Source organism: Colletotrichum lupini, chromosome 2, assembly GCF_023278565.1.
Source record: "Colletotrichum lupini chromosome 2, complete sequence".
Taxonomy (NCBI): Eukaryota; Fungi; Ascomycota; class Sordariomycetes; order Glomerellales; family Glomerellaceae; genus Colletotrichum; species Colletotrichum lupini.
In genome coordinates, this window is record NC_064675.1 from 7179517 (window position 1) to 7200993 (window position 21477).

Consider the following 21477-nt stretch of genomic DNA (forward strand, 5'->3'; position numbering starts at 1 on the left):
GATCGGCTAATAAAAAAAGAGGTAAACGACCTAAAGTTACTAATAATACGTAATAATACAAGGATCGCATATAAATACCGAAAATTTAGTAATAAATACGAGGTAATTTATAGACCTTAAAAAGATCTTCTTAAAAAAGAAATTATACTTTAGGGGGAAGTATAAGGTTTTATAAAAAACCCTAACGATATTTTACGATTATTATAAAAAAGTCGGAATTAGGGAATATTAGTACTATTTAGTAATTAATATCGTACTTATAAGTAAAGCTTTTAATTATTATTACGAAGCGGTACGTAATCTTAATTAAAACGACTTTTTTAATATAATTAACGTAATCCGAAGCCGCTTTAAGACTTACAATAGGAACTTAGAGTTCTTATTTAAGCTACGAGCGATTTCTTTTATATTTATAGCTAGGATAATAGAGGGCAAATTATAAATAAAGATCCTCGAAGAGCTTATTGATTAAATTAATAAGTTAGTAAAAACTTAGCTAAATAAGGGGATAAATAAGTAGAAAGTTAGATATTTTTATACCGTAGTTTAGCGTATATTAGAGATAAAAATAACCTTATACTAGGTACCTAAAGATTACGAAACGCTCTACTCGAGGCTAAGATCTAGCTTTAATATTAAGGTAAGAATACCGTACTAAACCTACCTCTAGGTATACGACGGCCCTTATTAATAATATTAAGTCGATTAAATATATAAAAAAAAAAAAAAGAGGCTAGATATAATAATCGCTAATAAAGAGGCCTAAATTTGTTAAATAGGTAAAGATTTAACTTACGGGTAGGGTAATAAAAAAGGTAATACTATATTTATAAAAAGGATAAATATTAGTTAAGTAACTGTTTTAAAAAAGAGCGTACTAAATTATATAAATAGTATAAAAAATCGAGGGTAATAGATAGTAAAACTAGCCCTCGTCGGTTTAACTAATTCCTTATTATATATAAAGGTAAATCTAGAGGTACGGAACTTAGTAACGGTAATTAAAATAGCGGCCTAAAGTATATACCCCCTATAAGAGATTTAGAAAATAAAGAAGATCTTACCCCCTATACTAACGAATTAAATTATAATAAAATCGACGATATTAACTACTCTTTTTTTACCCCGTTAGCCTTTAGAAAATATACGAGGCTAAACGAATAGAGGGTAATAAAAGTTCTTAATAAGTAGGCTTTTATTTATAAATAATAAGGGAAGGTCCCTTAGATAACGGATATAGAAGTAGTTAAAAAGGTAAATCTAATAGGGCCGAAGCTTATTATTTTAACGATTAAAGAAAAGACGCTATTTTTTTTAATATTTAAAAAAAAGGAATATAATACTAAGTAAATCTAGGGGTAGCTAGAGGGGTCCTTTTTATACTACCTAAATCTCTCGAATACTAAGCTTATATAAATATTTTATATAAGTAAAAGGTACGGCCTAAACGATTTTTATAAGATTATCTTAAATACTAGGGTATTATAATAGTTAACTAGAGGAAAAGGGTAATTCTAGGTATTATAAAAGATCGTACTAATAATACTTAATACGTTAATAGTAAGTATTACGAGGATTAGTTTCGGCCTAAGTAAGGAAATCGTCGCCCTAGGTATAGTAGAAATAGAGACGTACTTCGGAACGATAACTTTTTATATTTTACTTATTAATACCCTATTTCTCTTATATTTAAAAAATATAAATCGACTAGGTATTATATTTAATAATACGAAGAATAGAATTTCTAGCGGTAAGTATTTCGAAATAGTTAAATAATCTAGCACGTATAGCTTTAACGAGGTAATGCGGGATATTCTTATAAAGAATATAAAAAGTGAATATTCATATAGAAGCAAGAATATATGAATATAGGGGAAATAAGCGTATATAAAAGAGGTTTTTGTAGTAAAGAGAGTAATATAGTTGAATTACTATATGAGAAGTTGCTTGCTTAACGAAAGGTCTAGGTAGGCAAATACACGCCTATATATAGGCATAAAAACCTCCTACTAGAATATTCCATTGCTTATTAATTATGATATAATTAATAAGCGTATACGTAAGTGAATGCGTAATCGTAGTACGTAATTCCGCCTCGAGTAAATTCCAGATTATTCAGTTACCTTCTAGTACTTTCCATTGCTCACGTAAGCTTATATAAGCAGTATTGCTTACATAATCAATACCTTTAATAATCTACAGAAATCGTAGATTAATATGGTATATAGTTTGCTTACGTAATATTGATAATAAGGCGAATAATAAGGTAAACAAAGTTACCTTCGTAATAAATAACAATAGGGGTATACGTTTATAAAGCTTATTAATAATACGAAGTTAATTAATTACCTAACGGAAAGTGAGCTTAGAAAACTATACTAGAGATTTGGGTACCCGTCGGTTATGAGGCTATATAACCTCTTAAAGTAATTAAGTAATAATAATATCGAAATAAGGGCGCTAAAGTAGTTAATAAAAATATATTACTAATACTAAATAGATGCGCAAAGCCGACGCAAATTTAAATTTAAATTACGTAATAAGCTTAATTTTAACTAGGAAATCGTCGTCGATATTTTTTATTTAAATAGTCGGCTAGTACTATATATAATTAGTATAGCTATATCCTTTTAAGTAGGGCAATTCCTCCGGGATTTATAAATAAAAATAGTATAAGTAGCCCTATAAAAAAGCTAGATTAATATATATTAAGGACCGCTAAACGGTATTAGAACCGACGCTAGTACTAGCTTTAAATTAGTAGAATTTAGGGATAATACGACGGCTTGTAATATATAGCTAAAAATCGTACTCGTTAAAGCGTACTATAGTATTAAAAAGGTAGAGAGGGTATACTAATAGTTAAAAAGGGCGTTTAGAATTATTAAAAAGGAAAATCCGGATTTTACTAACGACGAATACCTCTAGATAGTACTCAAATGTTATAACGATTCTATAGGGCCTAACGGACTTATACTAACGCTATTAGTATTTAGAGTATATTTAAGAACGACCTTAGCCTTACTACCGTTACTAAGTATAAGCTAACGAGCCCGAGTAGTTAAAAAAGTAATACGGGTACTACGCGAGGTAAATATAAAAAGGTAAGTTAATAAGGTAATTATTGCGCGTAATAGGCCTAATATAGGGGATAATTTAAATATATTACTAAATTTAAATATACGAGTATAGTACGGAATTACTTAATAGTAAGCTAGGCTATATAAGTTAATTTCCGTTAACGAGCGCTCTTATATAGTTATAAGAGATTATAACTAGCTACTTAAAGTATTAATTACGGTAATTAAACCGTATTATATAGATCTTAACAAGGTAATTTCTAACTTATAAAAAGAAGAAGAGCTAGGGGAAACTATATAACCCGTAGTAGAGGTATAAGAAATTATTCTTAATAAAATCGTTATAATAATACTAATAAACGATAAGGAAGAGGAAATTACTAAAAGGGTACTAATATTACTAACGAGACGTCGCAAAAGACCACGATAGTAAGCCCTAACATAGCAATTTATTACTAATAACGAGGTAATTAATACTTTTTATATAATAAAAGAGAAAGCCGATTTCGAGCTAGTAGTTAAACTACGTAAAGAAGGCGTAATTGTAACTATTAGAAAACCGTATAAGGGATTAGATCTTATTGAAGTAAATACTCTTTACGATCGAGGGGTTTATTAATTTATCTTATATAACCTAAAAAAATATATAAACCTCTATATATTTAAATTACGAATAGTTTATAAGATTAAAAGGAAAGGAACACCCTAGCTATATAAGAAGTCTAAATACGTAATTTAGGGGTATAGTAACGTTAAAAAGGCGACGCTACTTATATAATCGCTTACTATATAGCACTATAACTAATAATTAATAATAGTACTAATAGTATTACTATAGAAGAAGGGATACGAAATTTAGAGCCGTAATATTACCTAGGCCTATACCTAATCGGCCACAGGGCTTATAAAGAAAATCCTAGCCTATTTACTAAAAGAAATAGCTAGTAAGTACTTAGAAGGTACGATTATTAAAGTACTTAAGCTACTATATAGGCTCGTAGAATCGGGTACTTATTAGTAGGCTACTTACTACGATTTTTATATTAATTAATTATTAATAGTTATTTTTATATATAACCCGTGTTTATTAATTACGGAGCACGAAGGTAACTAATTTAGGATCGTTAGAATATAGACTAACGATATATTAGGCCTATTTAATATTAATTTTATAAAAAAGGAGGATAAAGAGCTTTAGAAAGCGGGCTTTATAATAAAGCTAAAAGAGGTCCTTATAATAAACACCCCCTTAGTATTTAATAATAGGATTTTTATAATTAAAAGGGAAACCGTCGTTTTTTAATAAAAGGGGTAGGGTAAGAAAATTAACCTCGTCGATCCGAACGTAATTAATATTAAAAAGTAGTATAAGGCTAAGCTTATACGAGGGGTATATATTACGAGTATTTATTAACCCGAGGTAATTTTTAATTACGCTAAGGTAGTATAAGCTATAGATCTAACTAAATAAGACGTTAAAGTATTTAATAAGTAGCTTAAGTAATAATAGACAAATCTCGATCGAGGTCTTATTTACTACCCGATTAACCTTATAATTAATAAGCTCTACGTCTTTATTAATAAGTTATTTATAAATAATAACGACCTTATTTCGTAATTAGGGTATATTATTATCCTAGTTAATAAGAGTATAAGCGAGAGCGAATTTACTATATATAGTAATATAATTTATTACTTATTAACTAAAAATAAATAAGTAATAAGAAGTGTGCTAGTATTAGAGGTTTATAGTATAATTAATAGCGTTAACCTCTCTTATGCGATTTTAATAACGCTAAGGAAAATTATTAATCGAATTAGCTTTTTACCTATTCTAATAGTTATTTATACCGATTCTTACTTACTATACGAATACCTTATTAAATTAGGAATAACGAAAGAAAAGAGGCTTATAATTAATATTATAGCCCTTAAGTAATCGTACGAAAGGCGCGAGATATTCGAGATCCGTTAGATTAATAATAAAAATAACCTCGTAGACGCTTTTATAAAAGTAATACTAAATAAGGGATTAGAGTAATTCGTAAGTAGCGAAAAAGTTATTATATAAATAGAGGGATAAGTTATATAAAAAGAGTAGAGAAAAGGGGGAAAAGGAAACGACTTAGTAAACGGGCCCGAGGTCGAATTATACCTCTAACTATAGTAGTTAAATCGATAAAAGAAAGAGAAAGTTAGTATTAAATTAGAAATCTAATTTAACCGCGGTATATAGCCGACTACGTAGGGGCTAATTAGGGGCCCTATTTATAATTATCGTAGCTAGCCTAACCTATAGTTAGAACCTCCTTTTTATACCTACTACGCAGATATTTATATAGTTCAATTAATCTCTTCGTTAACTACGGTTCGAACCAACTACCCTGTAATAGGGATACCAACATGCGTCGTATTCGTGCAAACAATGTAGAAAGTGCCTTTGTAATAGCGTATGGTTGGTGCAAAGAGGCCGGCGCTGGCGACCATGATATTCCCCGTATCGAGAGGCATCACTGCTGTGCTCGCATGATTGAGTGAGATTTGTTCCTTGCGATTGACGGCATTGCCTTGCCGTGTGTCAGTACGTGTACTCATTAAGCTGGACTCTGGCTGGTTGGCCTACCAATATGCCTCCAGCCTTGAAGATCTGTTGAGGCGTAGATGGGCAGACCCGGAAATATGTGGAAAGATGAAGTTACCAGAAAGAAGACACCATCAACGAAGACGACCGAGGGATCTGGTGCGAATCCAGGCACGATTGGGTTGCAGTAAGTGCGCTTCATCGCCATCGTTGCAACTGAGCCCAGGATGAATCGGATTACTGACAACTGAAGTCGGGACGGGAATAAAGCAAACACATGTTCACAGTCTCGAAACCTCAAGTTTATAGCCACATGCCTTTCCGATGTGGAAACATCTGATCAGCGTCTGGGGATCTGGGCCCGACATGGAGAAGTGGGCCAATTCGCCGCGGGGAATTGCAAACCACACCATCGCCCCGATCCGAATTGCCGACGAACGCCCTTCCCATATCATGACTCGCGATCATTGTTGAGCTCGTCTGATATTCTTGAATTTAGCCGGGCTAGAATGTCCAACAGCGTGCTAAAGAGGGATCCAGCACGAGTGGATATGGCCTCGTTGTTAACATTGTGCATGATTTCGAGCAGAGCCACACCGACTTGTCGAAGCTTTTCAACCTGTTCAAGAGTCAGCCGTTTAGTCTTCCCTAACTTGAGTCTCAGGAGAGCTGTCCTTACACAAGGTTCTCCGTTGGCTTGCAAGGCTTCAAAGGGGATGTCTGACACTGCCTCCAAGAGATCGCTCGCTATCTCGACTTTGCGCATGGCAAGCATCACTGGATCGTCTGTTAGCCCTAGAATCTCGATGAAGCCGCGTTCGAAGAAGCGATTGACAAGGACTAGTCGCAGTGTATGAAAGGTGACAAATAAGTTGGCTTTCTGAATTGACATTGCCCTGATTCGAAACTGAGCCGTAGCCTCGCTGGGTGTTCCCGAGACTGCAATTTTGGGATCACGAACCCAGGGTGGACAGTTGCGGAGAATACTGGTGAAGTCGAAGTATAATTGCATGGTAGATTTCTCCAAGTCTGATGCATCGTTCGAGGTGACCGAGCGCAGCGATCCAGTTTTACCATGTAGTCGTGATAGGAAGTTCAAGTCGACGAGCATTTCAGAAGCCGTATACCAAAGTTGGAAGCACAAGTTGAAACCCAGACGCAAACGGTGCTCAAAATCTGCAGTGTCGGGTTCCGGGCTAGCCTGAATGAGTTTGTAATCCTCAGTTTCCTCGAATATAGTAGTGATGGGAGTGTCGAAACAGATCTGATGAAGCGAGATGGGGACTTTGTTCAGAATTGAGGCGGACTTGTCCCCAATGTAGAGATGCCAAAAGGTGTTTCTTCTCAACTGAGCCTCGGGCCACTCGAGGTTTCGAAAAGATTCCTCGTCATACAATCGCATCTCCTGCACGAGTCGTAGTGCCTCTCCCATCGCATGCCACGACACACTGGTCTTTCCGAGGGCATGTAAGGCATTGGAGTGGAAGTAACGGATGACGATTGAGCTCGACTCTGGGTGCTCAATGTCATAGTCTTGATACAGTCGAAGAGCCTCTCGCGACGTTCTGAGGAACGGCATCGCGAGTGCTGCGCCACCGGGAAATATCTCGACTGGCAGAGTAGAGGAGACCACTGCGCAGAGGGCCGTAAGGAGCGCAAAGGCCCGGATGGTTGGAATGTCTGGGTTGGAGTGGCTCGTTGCCGGGTCGCTGGTTAGCGAAATTTCCCTCCGGAGAATTGGAACCACAGCATGCATCATTTGCCGAACTATTGGTTCGCAAATGATGGGGCTGGTCGGGAACTCCCACTGCATGTAAAGATCAATGCAGGAAGATAGGACGTCTTCTAGTGGGACATATGGCAGAGCTTTCCCCAGAGCTGAGAGAAGTTCGCCAATGGCTGCGTCGAATGGAGCATGAGCGGAATTCCTCTGTTGGGTAGGGCTATTGAGAGGTTGATTGTCGTTTGATAGACTGGCAACAAAGGAGTCTATAACTTGAGAATTTCCTGAAATAGACTCTTTGCCACTCGGCCGGTTGTATTTCGTTTGAGCTGTGGTCTGATCCGATCTTTGAGCTCGAAATGGTGGCCCCCGTTTCTTCGCTGGGACGGTGTATTCGCAAGTCATGGATGACATTAGACAATTTGAGCATTGCGGGCTCTGCGCATCGCACTGTAAGACGTCGCATTTAGCCTGCGATGGTCGGCAAGTTGCACTTGAGTCTGGTTTGCCCTACCTTGACCTTCCGCCGCCTACATCCATCGCAGGATCGTTTCGTCATTGAACTAAGCTGTCGGGTACAGAAATCCAAGCGCTTCGCAGAGTCGTCTTTGGCAATTCTCCGATGTGTCGAGTAAAGTGTGGGAAAGGGAAGAGTTGCTAGACCAATGCGTTCCGTGACCAGGATGTGGGCAGAGACCAACACTAAATAATCCGCCGCGGCGAATTAGCTTGACCATTCACAGCCATTCCAGACGATGGGTCTGCGGGGGTAGCATTGTGTTGTGGAGTAAGAAACTCTCAGGTGGCGTAACCCACGGGGAAACATGTGGTTTTGGTGTCCGCCATCTGGGCACAGGAGTAACCCCGGATCGAAGAGTGGTTCTGACTGAATACTGGACCTATAAGTAATCGAGGCTTTTCCTGATGGCTTCAGTGTCTTTCTCGTTAACCCCAGGGCAACTCAGGGAAGACATTGCTTATTCACGCGGGTCTCAAGACTCTTCTGATATCTCAGACTTTCTCTCGAGGAACTTGTTAGCACCTTTTGCGACTTGAAGACGAATTGAACATAGCAAAATGGCAGGAGTTTCAGAGAAGCCCGCAGGCTTTGCTGAGCTGTCCAAGAACAAGAGAGTCTTGGCTTGGTGTAAGCATTGCCTACGACTGACCAACTTGGTCAGCAGAAATCGAGTCTGACCGCGTTCCGTTAACAGGCCTCCTAATCTTCATTCTACCCATCAACTTCGGATACGAGCTTGCACTAGTTGGCAACATACTTGCAATCCCTGCCTTCCTCGACCGCTTCGGGACGACCACGACCTCCGGCATCAAGGAGGTTCCGACCCAAGATCAGCAAATCCTCAATGCCTCAACTACTGTCGGTATTGTGCTAGCCGCATATTGCACTGGGTTCATCTCGGACATTATCGGCCGCCGCATGGTGGTCATATGTGGCTGCGTTCTTTGCATTGCTGGGATTATCGTACAAGGCTTCTCGAACTCGATCTTGACGCTCTTTGGCGGCAAGCTCATCAGCACCGTCGGCTACGGACTGGGCCACGCTCTGGGACCCGTCTATGTCGCTGAGATTGCACCAGACTCTCTGCGGGGAGTATGCCTTATTCTCATCAACACCATGATCGTCATTGGACAATGGTCTTGCGCTCTGGTCGGCTACGGCGGGTCTTTCATCAAGAGCGACTGGGGCTGGAGGTTGCCTGTGCTCGCCCAGCTGGTGCCTCCGTTCTTAATGCTGGTACTTGGAGGAATTTTACTGCCAGAGTCGCCGTCGTGGCTTCTAATGAAGGGCAGACGCGAGGAAGCTGGAAAATCGCTACGCAAATTCAACGGCCCAAGACACAACGTGGAAGAGAGTTTGGCAATGATGGAAGCTACGCTCGAAAAGCAGAGGGCGTTGAGCCAAGGTGGCGCCTCATACTTGGACTGTTTTCGAGGTACCAATTTGCGCAGAACTACAATCGTTTGCATGGTGTATTTGACACAGCAATTTGCTGGTGCTCAGCTGGTTGTGGGATACCTATCATAGTAAGTCTAGACCATCCGGGAGTTATTTGTTTACTAACAGCATGATCTCATAGCTTCTTTACTATTGCAGGGGTGGGAAATCCTATCGGTATTGCTCAGGTTTGTTACAGTATTCAGCTGCTTGGCAATATCTGCTCGTGGTTCTTAGTTGAACGAGTTGGTCGCAGACCACTGATAGTCTGGGGAACTATTGCTATGACGGCTCTGCTGCTAGTGATTGGTGGCTTGGGTGTTCCGAAGAATAACCAAAGCGCTCTTACTGCCATGGTTGCACTTATGGCTCTTTGGGGATTCATAGTAAGTCAAGTCAAAGCGGGGATTATTCGTCATTCTTTTCCTTTCGCCGCTGATAATCAACGTTTAGTTCCAACTATCAATTGGTGCTGTTGGGTACGCTGTCGGTGGCGAAACTGCATCCCCTCGCCTTCGTCAAAAGACCTACTCTATCAACGTGATGAGCAATACGGCGGCCGCCTGTCTTGTCACGCAGCTCATGCCGTTTTTGATCAACCCCAGCAACGCCAATCTCGGGGGTAAGGTTGCATTCGTCTTCTTCGGACCGTCGCTGCTATGTTCTATCTATCTCTACTTTTGCTTCCCAGAGATGAAGGGCCGCAGTTACTTGGAGCTGGAGAACATGTTCCAGAAGCGACTGCCAACTCGAGAATTTAAGAACTATCGTTTTGAGATTGAGACTGTCGAGGTTGATGATGGGGAGAAGGTTGCGGTGGTCCTGAAGGATTGACAAATTGATACACACAAGTGCCGATGACATTGTCCTGCCTGCTATGGGCAGGGTCTACAATAGCACCGAGTATTAATGAGCATTACTGCAGTTCTTGCCATATCTGGAAAAAGTCATCACACATGACCCCCTGCAATGAACTATCTCTACGTTTCGAGACCAAAGTCTTTACAGATATCTTCTATCGACGAAGTGGGGCTCGATGCCGTACTCGGGGTCCGTGATACCCGGAACCCGTAACGGTCGCCGGTTGCTTAAAGAAGTTATCACCCCAGCCTTTCGCTCATATCCTGTCTCCTACCTACTTGAGGCTGAGCCCAGTCGGTGCGTTGCCGTGATAGCCGTGTCCACTTTGCAAGCCTTGGCCTCTTCCATACCCAAACATAGAGGTTCCACACAGCTAAGAACAGCCTTCGGCCAGGCCGACGGTGCGTACAAGTAAGTTCACTAATCCTTTAACCGTAGAGACCTTATTTCCACCTACGCCCCGCCTGGGAAACCTCCCACCGGGAAGGAGCTCCTCTTATATATGCCATTTTGGGCAATATCTCCAGACCAATTACATAACGCGACGAAAGAGGCAGCCAGAATTATGAAGAAATACATTCTCTTTGATGGCCAGTCCAACGCTTTAAAACGAACTCATAGTCGTTACCTTCTAATCACTACCGATTCGAAAACCAACATACTCTTTGTACTGTTCTCCCTGCGGTTGTGACAATATTATGTCGACTGAATTTCCACTCCAGCAACACCGCGCTGGTGGTGGCCATCCAAGCGGCGAACGCAAAGGCATTCAAGAGAAGCTAGACGAATCTCTTCTGGGCCACCTCTCACAACTCTTCAACAAATATGCCACCACAAAGAACACATGGACTCGAGACCAGATTAGTATCTTCATGCAGCACGTGCAAGTCGAGGATCCCAATGGTCTAGCGGGTTACCTCATCGACAAAGACGAGCTGGATCTCTTCGAGCTGATCAAATATATCACCTCGCCATGCGGCAACGTTCTCGAAATAGCGGCTCCTCAGGACCTGTCGTGGCCACTGAGTAGCTATTTCATCAGCTCGAGTCACAACACTTACCTCACTGGAAACCAGCTATCAAGCGACTCCAGCGCCGACGCTTACAGGGATGTCCTCCTCCGTGGATGTCGCTGTATCGAAATTGATGTCTGGGATGGCGAGGAGCGATACAAGCCCGGGTTCAACCCCGATGGAGAAAACGAGAACGGCACAAACAACGCACCAACCAAGCTTAGTCGGAGGGACAAATTAGGCATCAAGGTCGGCCGTTGGATCATGAACAAGTTTGACCCTGTGGACCCAGAAGGCAGGACTGCCGATGATAGGCTTTCGGACATTATTGGGGCGGAGCCACGGGTTCTTCATGGCTTCACTCTCACCAAGGAGATTCTTTTCCGCGAAGTTTGTCAAGTCGTCAAGGAATACGCCTTCGTCACGTCGGATCTGCCACTCATTGTCAGCTTGGAGGTGCACTGCACTCCACTACAGCAGGCCGCCATGGTCGATATCATGGAGGAGACTTGGAGAGAGTTCCTCCTCCCTGAGCCCGAGTTAGAGCCGGCTTCTTTAGCGTCGCCCGAACAGCTGCGCAGAAAGATCCTTGTCAAGGTTAAATACGTCCCGAAGGATAAAGACGGTGCCGAAAGCATCAATGTAGGCTTAGACGACGACAGCAGCAGCGTCCTTGATGTCACAACGACAGAAGGAGGTGAGAAGAAGGCCGTGAAGGTCAAGCCACCCAAAGTCATCTCTCGCCTCAGCCGTTTGGGCATCTACACGCGCGGTATTACCTTCAAGTCTCTTGAGCAAGCCGAAGCATCGATGCCGAACCACATCTTTTCCCTTTCGGAAAAGACGGCATTTGCTATTCAGAGAAGGATGCCAAAGGCCTTATTCTCTCATAACAGAGACTTCCTCATGAGGACCTACCCACACGGCATGCGGGTTGACTCGTCCAACTTTGATCCTGTTATCTTTTGGCGAGCGGGCGTACAGGTTGTCGCGCTGAACTGGCAGTCCTGGGATGTGGGCATGATTCTCAACGAGGGCATGTTTGCGGGTTCGGATGGGTACGTCCTTAAGCCTCATGGTTATCGGCGCGATCCTACGGGCGAGTCAGACGACGAAGATGTGGGATCCAACATCGAGAGCAAGAAATTGAACAGAGTCGCTGTTACAGTGCTGGCGGCTCAGAATCTTCCTCTGCTCAACCCACATGATGATCCGACAAAGTTCATCCCTTACGTCAAGGTTGGGTTGCATACCGAGCCAGATGCGCTATCCGCCATGGTGCGTGAAGATGTGGACGGGGAGCAAGTCACACAGATTGGCTACAGTGGCCAAACGAGCAAGAGTACTGGCACCAGCCCGGATTTTGGCGGAGAGGTCATCGAGTTCCTGAACGTCGAGGGCGTTGTACCGCAGCTGGCTTTCCTCTCATTCGTCGTCATGAACGATGTCGTCGGGCCGGATGTTATGACAGCGTGGGCATGCGTCCGCTTGGATAGGTTGAGACTTGGATACCGCTTCGTCAGGCTGCTTGACAAGGACGGCATGCCCAGCAAGGGCTTACTTCTCATCAAGACGGAGATCGCGGAAGCCGGCACCGAGTAGTATGAGCAAAGCAATCAGAATGAATTTCCTCCTTCGTTCCTTAGCACTGATCAATTATGGTGAGGCCGTGGTATCGCATTGTACTGAAATAGATATTGTAGAGCCAACTGAGTCTGTAATCGTATGATGCCTTTAGTGATATGATGGGTACCGCATTCGATTAGACAATGACGATATCGGTGTGAACTAGTGCTTTGTAGTTAGAAAGCCGCGAAATTCTGCCGCGAACCGGGGGCTTACCGATGAACAAGCAATATGGAGCGTCGGACCTGCAGTCGGCTTCCTTCCGATACGCACTTGCTAAAGACTGATATCAATTCGCTCTTGGTGTGGTCAAGATGCATCCTTTGACCCACATCAAGTCGGGTTGCGTGCTCGACTTCCAACAAGACGCAATGCCATCCATTCCGTGGCGCCATTGTTTAACGCGCGGAAACTCAATAAATTGGCACCAAATCAACGAAACCCGAGTGAAGAGTCAACTTTTGTAGGATGCCAATGTCTCATATGAGCCTCGGAAGCGCAGGAGTTGCTGGGAATTGTAACTTGAACAATCAAGAAGCCACTTAGTACGATTTCATCGTTATTCCTAGATTCCGCATTGAGCTATACCACGAAACGAATCAATATGGCTGGTAAGATTAAGAGAGTGGCCGTAATCGGCGCTGGGCCCTCAGGCGCAATTGCTACAGATGCCTTGGTCGAGGAACAAGCTTTCGACACAGTCCGAGTCTTTGATCGACGGCCCATCCCAGGGGGAACCTGGTAAGCTGAACACTTATCTCTTCAACTCTGCAAGACTTCTAACTCTTGCCATAGGATCTACACCCCACACTTGCCTCCTAATATCCCATCTCTCAAAGCACTCTTAGATGGAAAGGCCGATGCTCCCGTTCCAATCCCATCTCAACTCCCAGCCCAGACACCCAAGTCAGAGGCTATCAACAGCCACCAGGTCCGATTCTCGGATACCGCTCAGCACGAGCATCTACACACCAACATAACCCCAGAGATTATGAGCTTTACCACTGAACCCTTTCCAGAAACTCTGACTGAACGGATCCGAGAGAAATATGGCGATGACGCTCCCTTTCGCGGCCGGGAACAGATCCGGGAGTGGGTTGAGAACATCTTTGTCCGTAATGGGCACCAAGAACTTCTCGAATTGAGTACCACCGTGGAACTTGCAGCCAAAGAGGGTGACGAATGGGTTCTTACACTGAGGAAAGAGCACCCTGGAAAAGACTACTGGTGGCAGGAGAGATTTGATGCCCTCATTGTAGCAACTGGGCACTACAACGTACCCTGGCTTCCGAGTATCGAGGGAATCACGGAATATGACGAAAGGTTTCCGGGCCGTATTGTGCACAGCAAGCACTTTAGGAATTCCGATAAGTATAAGGGAAAGGTAAGTCGATACTACGACCACCCAATAGAAGTCCGACGCTTATCGTACGCATAGAAAGTTATTGTCGTGGGAGGTTCGGTATCGTCGCACGAGATCCTCCACGAAGTCCTGCCAGTTGCCCAACACCCGGTTTATGCTTCACTTCGTGGAGAGCCTCTGCCTCACTTTGGCTGGGCCCCTTTTACACACCCCCATATTTCTGTTCAGAAGCAGATCATCAAATTCGACCCAGATACCGGTGCAATAACCTTCGAGGATGAAACCGTAGTCGAAGGCGTAGACTATGTGGTTTTCGGGACTGGTTTCACCTTCAGCTTCCCTTTCTTGCCGGAGGTACAAGAACGCATACGTCAAGTTGACCGGAGGTTGTCGGGAGTCTACTTCCACACTTGGGATGTCGAAGATCCGACCCTCGCTTTCTTAGGCATGGTAAGTTACTAGCCCCTGTTTGGTATGTGACGATGATGCTAACAGGCACGGTGCAGTGTGGAGGTGGCTTCACTTTCCGCCTTTTCGAATGGCAAGCAGTCGCGGTATCTCGTCTTCTGGCAGGCAGGGGCAACCCCTTACCATCAAAGAAGGAACAGAAGCAGTGGGAGAAAGACCGTGTCGCAGAGTTTGGTGGAGGCAAGGACTACTACACCATCGCACCATTCTATAAAGAGGTATTTGAGTACTTCAGGTCGGTGGCAGGAGACCCCGCGCCGGGAACCACAGGTCGCGTCTTGCCACCTTTCGACGACAAGTTGTTAGACATTTGGGCGACTATGGGTTCCGCGAAAGCCAACTTTTGGGAAGACTCCAGAAAGAAAGCAGAGGATGAGCTCAATGAACAGCCCATCAGATCGAGGCTGTAGATTCACAAGTCACGCATCGGCGATACAAGTTCTAGCGTCGCTGCGTCCCGTCGTGACGGCAAGCGGGTTACTGCAAATTGCAGTGTTCGTGTCGCGCAAAACTGGATAAAATTCGGTACTTCGGAACGCGTCCAAGCCGCAGATCTATCTTGCGCTTCCGTCTGTAGCACGACGCACTTTTCAGTCTTAGATAATTATCACTTTATTGCGCGAAAGCTTTTGGTGATTGTTGTATTGGAATCACAATGATAAGTCGAGAGAGCTACAATGATCCCCCCTTGGTTCTCGTCACGATCTAAACCAACTCGTAGCTATGAAAATGTCCCGCTGTGAAAACTCAGAAAAGAAGTTTGCGGCCATTATCGGCTTTCCTTCAGAGAGCCAAGCAGTCAAATTCCATGTCGCAACTATCAAACAACTCTTACTTCCTCGAGGGCTTGATCGCTCCAACCGTAGCAGCGAGCATCTGCCCTGTCTTCTTCCAGAATCCTCTAGATGTTTCGCCTTCGCTTCGCGCAGGCGCGCTCTCGACGGGAGGAGCTAGTCTACAGTCGCGACATAAGCCCGCTCCACCAGGTAGCTTCTCATCCTCACAGGTCTCGCGATACTAGCAGTCGAAACCAGATATGACACATTTGTCGCAGCGAAGAACGGCAACGTGTCCGATACGATGGCCGCAATTGAACGTGTAATACATGTTTTGACACATTATGGAGGGAGTTTAGGAGTAACTGGGTGACATAATTAGCATACAAGAACGAAGGTCTCCGTGTGTTTTGCGCCTTACCTACTTCACGTTGAACTGGTTGGTAACTGTGACAATGACGGTCAAGGTGGCTTGTAATGCGAAAGTTGCGTGTGCAATGCGCAAACTTTTGCTTGTGTATAGTGATGGACTTTTGGTAAGATTGATGTTTTGTTTGTACAAGAGGAAGAAAAGAAGTTGACCCGGACAAGTAAGGGGCTAGCTTTCATAAGACTTTTCAAGGTGAAATGCAGATGAGCGAAATGGCTAGCCAGTGTCGTGATTTTCTTTGTGTTTGTGATGAACTTCACCTTTGCTTGTGTCTGGTCAAAACGTGTTCACCTTTGTTGATCCACACGATTGAGGGCCATAATCAAGTGCTTCACATTTTATCCTAATCAGGCAATTTACGACCCCTTTTTTCCCTACTAACCTAAAGTCCTCTTCACCTTTATGATTTGTCCGTGTCCAAGTATTTTCGGAAGAATCTTATCGGATTTTTGAGAATTTCCAAGACGGAGGAAATGAGAGAGGAAAAGAACTCAATGCGAACACACTTTGAGTCCGATATTGTCAAGCCACAGTTCTCGAGACACCCCAGGTCGGCCGTGGCTGGTGCACAATCGCCTGTTCCCTTTGACGCCACAGCCACGGGGTGCCGGTTATTTACCCTGTAGTTCCTCCCTTTCTCCGGAGCAACTACATCACCATCCCATAGCGCGACGTCAATTGCACTACATCTTGTAGTCATTTCGCTATGCCGCTCGAGAGCAAGACAATCGTCAGAACGGGCGACAAAAGGCGGCGCGACGATGAGGTTCCTAGCGATGATCGCCCCCATCAACTTCGTCGACTTCATGGCTCACAACATGAGTCCGATCGCCCACCTAGTGCAGTGGACTTCGCCGCTCTACAAGCTCGAGTAGATGCGATTGAGAAACAAATTTTCAACCGCCGCCATATTCCCAACGAACAGGACGAAGTGCTTATGCTGACGCCATCGGATGAAATGCATATCATTGATGATCAGAATAGTCGACCTTCGCTACGCGCCCTGCGTAGGGAGACACAGTCCCTACCTGTACATATCAAGGGTGCCTTTCCAGCTTCGGCTTTTCTCGACGGCGATCGATTCCATACTGAGGCGTTGCTTGAAGAACTGTACCGACCAAATTTCTCAATACCTGAGGTAAGGCTCACAGCTTAGTTCACACATGGTTGAATATCTAATATCATGGATAACTGAAAGGCTATCCTATCGCTCGTCAATGAAAGCGACAAGGTCAAAAACTCCTGCGACGAGTATTTCAAGACCATTCACATCTGGTTTCGGTTCATATCCGCCAAGAAGCGATTGGCAGCTCCATTCTCTGAAAATTGTGAGCCGGATATAGTCGCGCTTGCTCTGGCAATGAGACTCATGCCATCCGACCCCGACGACAACACTTGCAGCTACTTGTATAAACAGACCAAAGGACTTTTGGACACGCTCGTAGCTAGAGGGGTTGTGTCCCTGCCAGTTCTTCAGGCAATGATCCTTGTCACACTTTACGAATATTGCCACGCGGTCTACCCTGCTGCCTGGATGAGTATTGGATTATGCACTCGGTACATTGAGCTTGTGGGCGTATCCTGGGCAACAAGAGAAACGGTTTTCCATGGGTCAGTAGACACCGTTGCGCTGAGAAAGCCTGTAAGTATTTCGGATTCTTTGACGGTCTCACAGCGTTTATTCATGGTGAAACTGGCATTAACTGGACAGATACAATGGTTCGAAACGGACGAGGAAGAAAGAAGGAGATCATGGTGGGCCGTCTTTATCCTTGATAGACTTATGTCTGTCGGAAGCAAGAGTCCATGTGCAATATCAAGAGCTCAGGAACACATTAAACTCCCGATGCATGACGACAGTTGGGTTAGTACTTGCTTACGAGCACTTGGCCATGAATAGTGCTGTATTTCGTTTGCTCATGATCAATTCGCAACAGGAATCCCTCGACTATGATGTAGTCGGGGACCATGAGTACGACTGGCAGCCAGTAGTCTCTGCAGAACACTCCGGGTTCTCACGACTCTGCGAAGCCGCCCTCCTGATTGACAGCGCACTTATACTATCTCGCATTGAGGGCACACTCGATCAGATTCATATTGACGATATCATCAGCCATTCAAGGAAAATTCTGAATTGGATCGATACTGTCGACCAGGAGTCAAAATCTTTGACCGGCACCGACCTCACTCTTCGACTGATCGGACCTCGCTTCGCCGCTCGCTCGGCTCTGTTCCTCTGCGTTAAAAAGCTCACCTTGCGAGCAAAGGTTACCCCAGACGGCACATACCTACTGAAGCCCCATCACGGTGACAAATCAGAGAGTCGTGAAATGGAGAAGATAGAGAAATGCTCAGCAAGACTTGTCTGGCAGGCGAGTCTGGACATACGAAACATTTCGAAAGCACTCTACAACCAATTATTCGACGGTAATGATCCCATCGGGAATTTAGGTATCATATCGCCGTTCATACTTGATGGGGTGTATAATGCATCCTCCAACCTCCACCGGCTCTCAGAGGATGGAGATAGTAGCCAATCTGACGTACTGAGTTTAACAACTTTCTTGGATGAGCTCAGTATGCGATGGAGGTCTGCAAGAGAATACAGGAGGTTGTGTGAGGACAACGTGGGTAATATGCCAGGACTGGTGGAAAAGAGTTGATCAAGTTGATGCGTACCCTACTGAAGGTCGGGCGAAACGTATATATCGATTGATTTCAGGGGAGAACTGCTCAACAAACTAGACAACTTGCTCTCTCCCTCGATTACTGACACCAAGCTTCACCACTCACTGCACGCCACTGTCTCATTTACCTTTCCATGACTCCTCAAAGACTTGAGCAGCCGTTGTCGGAACAATGTCTGGGAACTTAGAGTTCAAAGTGTCTTCGGTAGGAACAAGAAACTTCCCGATGCCAGCATAATAGTGAACCTTTGCAAACAGGGCCTCCGACTCTTCGCGACTGAGCTCGAAATCAGGGAAGTCCTTAATGAAGGAAATCTTCCCTGACTTGAGCTTCTCCAAGTCATCATAAGCAACCCTGAATCCGGGACCTGTGTGCAAGTTTCTGTCAGTACGAATTCGGGAATCAGGCAGACCTCAATACCTCACCTCGTGTCTTCTCTGCCAATTCGAGTATCTCAGATATCGAGTGGTTCTGGGCTACAATGCTGCTCACTTTGGACCACTTCTCAAGACCTACCAGGCGAGCAATGTACTTCGCCATATCCTGCGTTGTGATAAAATTGGCCCTGGCTGAGCCGTCACCAGGAATGACAGCCCACTTCTTCTCCAAGTTGACGAAGTTGACCCATGGGTGGAGATGCGTCTTGTAGTGTGGCATGCCAAAATAATCCAAGAAGAAGCCGTTCACAACTCGAGTATACTCGATATTTGTCTTATCGAGCTCTTCAATTGCCTCAAAAGCGTATTGAGCGAGAGGATAATGCGAAATTTGGCTAGGTCATTGTTAGCATCTACATGTCATTAGGTTGACAGAGAGGCATGGCCATACTCCCTGGTGTGTAGCATGTCATAGGCACTGACGATGAAGCGGCGCGTCGAGCTGGACGTGTTCGATGCTTTGACCAGGTTAATTTGAGCCTGGTTGGTCTGCGGCGTGACAACACCCATAGCGGAAATGACGGTGCCAATTTGGTTCTCTTGCAAGATCTTGCTGATTCCTTCCACGTCCTGATAATCAACAGCGAGAAATTGTACCCCATCCTTTGGTTCTCGGCTCTGTACAATCGAGTGTCAGTAAATACCGTGATGATACGGAATAGATGATCCCGTAAACACTGACCGTTCTTGAGAGAACGAAGACTTTGTGGCCGCCGTGAGCAACGATGCCCTCGACGATAGTCTTGCCTACCGCCCCCGTGCCGCCTGCAACAGCAATAATAGCCATGGTGATCTATAATTCGATGCTATTCGTAGATGATCAAATTGTTAGGGTGAAGCGGACAACTTTTAACTGAGCTGATTGTAATGAGAAATACTAAGTAGCTTGAGTTGGAACTGATAGTTTTATAGTGCTCTTCACGACTTGGTCGCTAGCCTCTTGTTGCTTTCAAATCCAGTCTTTTCTTTACAGAGTAGAGGAAAGCATAATCTTGAGCTTGCCTGGCTAGCCTTAGAGATCAACCACGGAATGGCAGAAAGCTGCGTGTTATGCAAGAATCGACTAGGTTCTGCCCAGGATCACTATTGGAGAAATGATGGCGAATGCACCTCGATGGGCTCGGAAGTTGGAACATGTTCCTAATAGGGAAAAGTGCGGGGAAATACGGCGCGAGCCATGATACTTTGATGTGGATCTGCGCGGCAGCGGGCGGGAAATAAGTTCCTTAGACCCCAACGTCTTTGATCCCTTACTCGTAGATCATGTTCCTGGGCGTTCTTTCGAAAGTTCTAGCATCCCTCGCCGAACTGCGACGTGCGACGAGAATACGAATGGTAGTAATGTCGCACGCCGTCAAGGTGCCGGTGCCAAAAGCAACACCAAGCCGACGATATCTATTACCAACACAGGAGTCAAAACAGCGAGGAATCAAGATGCCTGGAGGGCGGTGTTGAAGGAAGCGGCGTGGTGTTTGCGGTATTCTGCGCAATGGTTTTATTTATCGGTCTGCAACACATAGCCGTAGTTCTTTTAGTCCTACTTCTCCTAGCAACACCTTCGAGGGTACACGCCTTCTCAGCTTGGCTTGGCCTTCTGCATTTACCTGGTTATTACCTACCTGGTTTGCATCTCAGTAGGAATCATAGTTGCATGTAACTGTCACGAGTTATGGCACGCAGCAATGGGCATACGGAGTATAGTAAAAGTGGCTTAATTATTAAAGTAGAAATAGATAAAAGGAAAAGGTCTATATATACGATATTTAAAATAGATACGTGATTTAGTACGTAATAAGTACTTTATAAAGTATAATTACTATCCTTATTACGTAATATACCCCCTAATTACTACCGCTAGGGAGCTATTATACTTAAAATAGAATCTTTAAATACCCTTATAAAGGCCTAATTTAGTTAAATATAAATAAAGGAAAAATAAGTATAAGGGATACGTATTTTTTAAACTACGTTTATTATAAATATATCCCTTTATTTAAAATAAATAAAATCCTAACTTAAAATAGCGTATATTTTATTACTTTTAGTATATAAATTACTAAGGGCGAGGCTACTTAGCTACTTTACGTATATTTAAATTCTTATAGTATTACTTAGTTATTATTTCTTTTCTTTTTTTTAACCTCTCGTAGTTATTATAAGTACCCCCGTTTACTATATATATACCTATACTATTAAATCGTTTATTAATTTTATTCTAAATATAAATATTTAATATATTTAGAAATAATAATAAGTTTTATATAATTTTTATAATACTTTTAATATATATATTATATAATTTATTAAGAGTTTAAATAAATAATAATATTAATAAGCTTTTTTAAATCGTTACTCCCTTTTATAACTTCTTATTTACTTATTAAGGCCCGGTTACTAAGCTCTCCCTCCTTAATTAAAAAAATATTAAAATTATTAATTAAAACGCTAAGGACTTTATTAAATTCGAGGCTCTT

General features: G+C 43.5%; 8 protein-coding genes across 8 annotated transcripts; 5 read left to right on the forward strand and 3 right to left on the reverse strand.

Moving 5' to 3' along the window:
• Positions 1-5459: 5459 nt before the first annotated feature.
• CLUP02_04500 (xylosidase/arabinosidase) lies at positions 5460-5869 on the reverse strand (the record flags this gene model as incomplete). The annotated part of the gene is made up of 2 exons (XM_049283512.1): positions 5460-5647; positions 5704-5869. 2 exons carry the CDS (start codon positions 5867-5869, stop codon positions 5460-5462), a joined length of 354 nt encoding a protein of 117 aa, XP_049140655.1.
• Positions 5870-6112: 243 nt separating this feature from the next.
• Positions 6113-7798, reverse strand: CLUP02_04501 (uncharacterized protein; the record flags this gene model as incomplete). Its single annotated transcript, XM_049283513.1, has 2 exons — positions 6113-6280; positions 6341-7798. 2 exons carry the CDS (start codon positions 7796-7798, stop codon positions 6113-6115), a joined length of 1626 nt encoding a protein of 541 aa, XP_049140656.1.
• Positions 7799-8461: 663 nt separating this feature from the next.
• CLUP02_04502 (maltose permease) lies at positions 8462-10175 on the forward strand (the record flags this gene model as incomplete). Its single annotated transcript, XM_049283514.1, has 4 exons — positions 8462-8531; positions 8599-9430; positions 9484-9727; positions 9795-10175. 4 exons carry the CDS (start codon positions 8462-8464, stop codon positions 10173-10175), a joined length of 1527 nt encoding a protein of 508 aa, XP_049140657.1.
• Positions 10176-10900: 725 nt separating this feature from the next.
• Positions 10901-12817, forward strand: CLUP02_04503 (uncharacterized protein; the record flags this gene model as incomplete). Its single annotated transcript, XM_049283515.1, has 1 exon — positions 10901-12817. One exon carries the CDS (start codon positions 10901-10903, stop codon positions 12815-12817), a length of 1917 nt encoding a protein of 638 aa, XP_049140658.1.
• Positions 12818-13445: 628 nt separating this feature from the next.
• CLUP02_04504 (thiol-specific monooxygenase) lies at positions 13446-15082 on the forward strand (the record flags this gene model as incomplete). Its single annotated transcript, XM_049283516.1, has 4 exons — positions 13446-13582; positions 13637-14225; positions 14280-14654; positions 14711-15082. 4 exons carry the CDS (start codon positions 13446-13448, stop codon positions 15080-15082), a joined length of 1473 nt encoding a protein of 490 aa, XP_049140659.1.
• A 1502-nt stretch (positions 15083-16584) lies between these two features.
• Positions 16585-18541, forward strand: CLUP02_04505 (uncharacterized protein; the record flags this gene model as incomplete). The annotated part of the gene is made up of 4 exons (XM_049283517.1): positions 16585-17016; positions 17077-17520; positions 17590-17742; positions 17816-18541. 4 exons carry the CDS (start codon positions 16585-16587, stop codon positions 18539-18541), a joined length of 1755 nt encoding a protein of 584 aa, XP_049140660.1.
• Positions 18542-18685: 144 nt separating this feature from the next.
• On the reverse strand, positions 18686-19790 carry CLUP02_04506 (uncharacterized protein; the record flags this gene model as incomplete). The annotated part of the gene is made up of 4 exons (XM_049283518.1): positions 18686-18933; positions 18992-19338; positions 19395-19621; positions 19686-19790. The coding sequence occupies 4 exons, from the start codon at positions 19788-19790 to the stop codon at positions 18686-18688; spliced, it is 927 nt and encodes a 308-aa protein (XP_049140661.1).
• A 702-nt stretch (positions 19791-20492) lies between these two features.
• Positions 20493-20660, forward strand: CLUP02_04507 (uncharacterized protein; the record flags this gene model as incomplete). Its single annotated transcript, XM_049283519.1, has 1 exon — positions 20493-20660. The coding sequence occupies one exon, from the start codon at positions 20493-20495 to the stop codon at positions 20658-20660; it is 168 nt and encodes a 55-aa protein (XP_049140662.1).
• Positions 20661-21477: the final 817 nt, after the last annotated feature.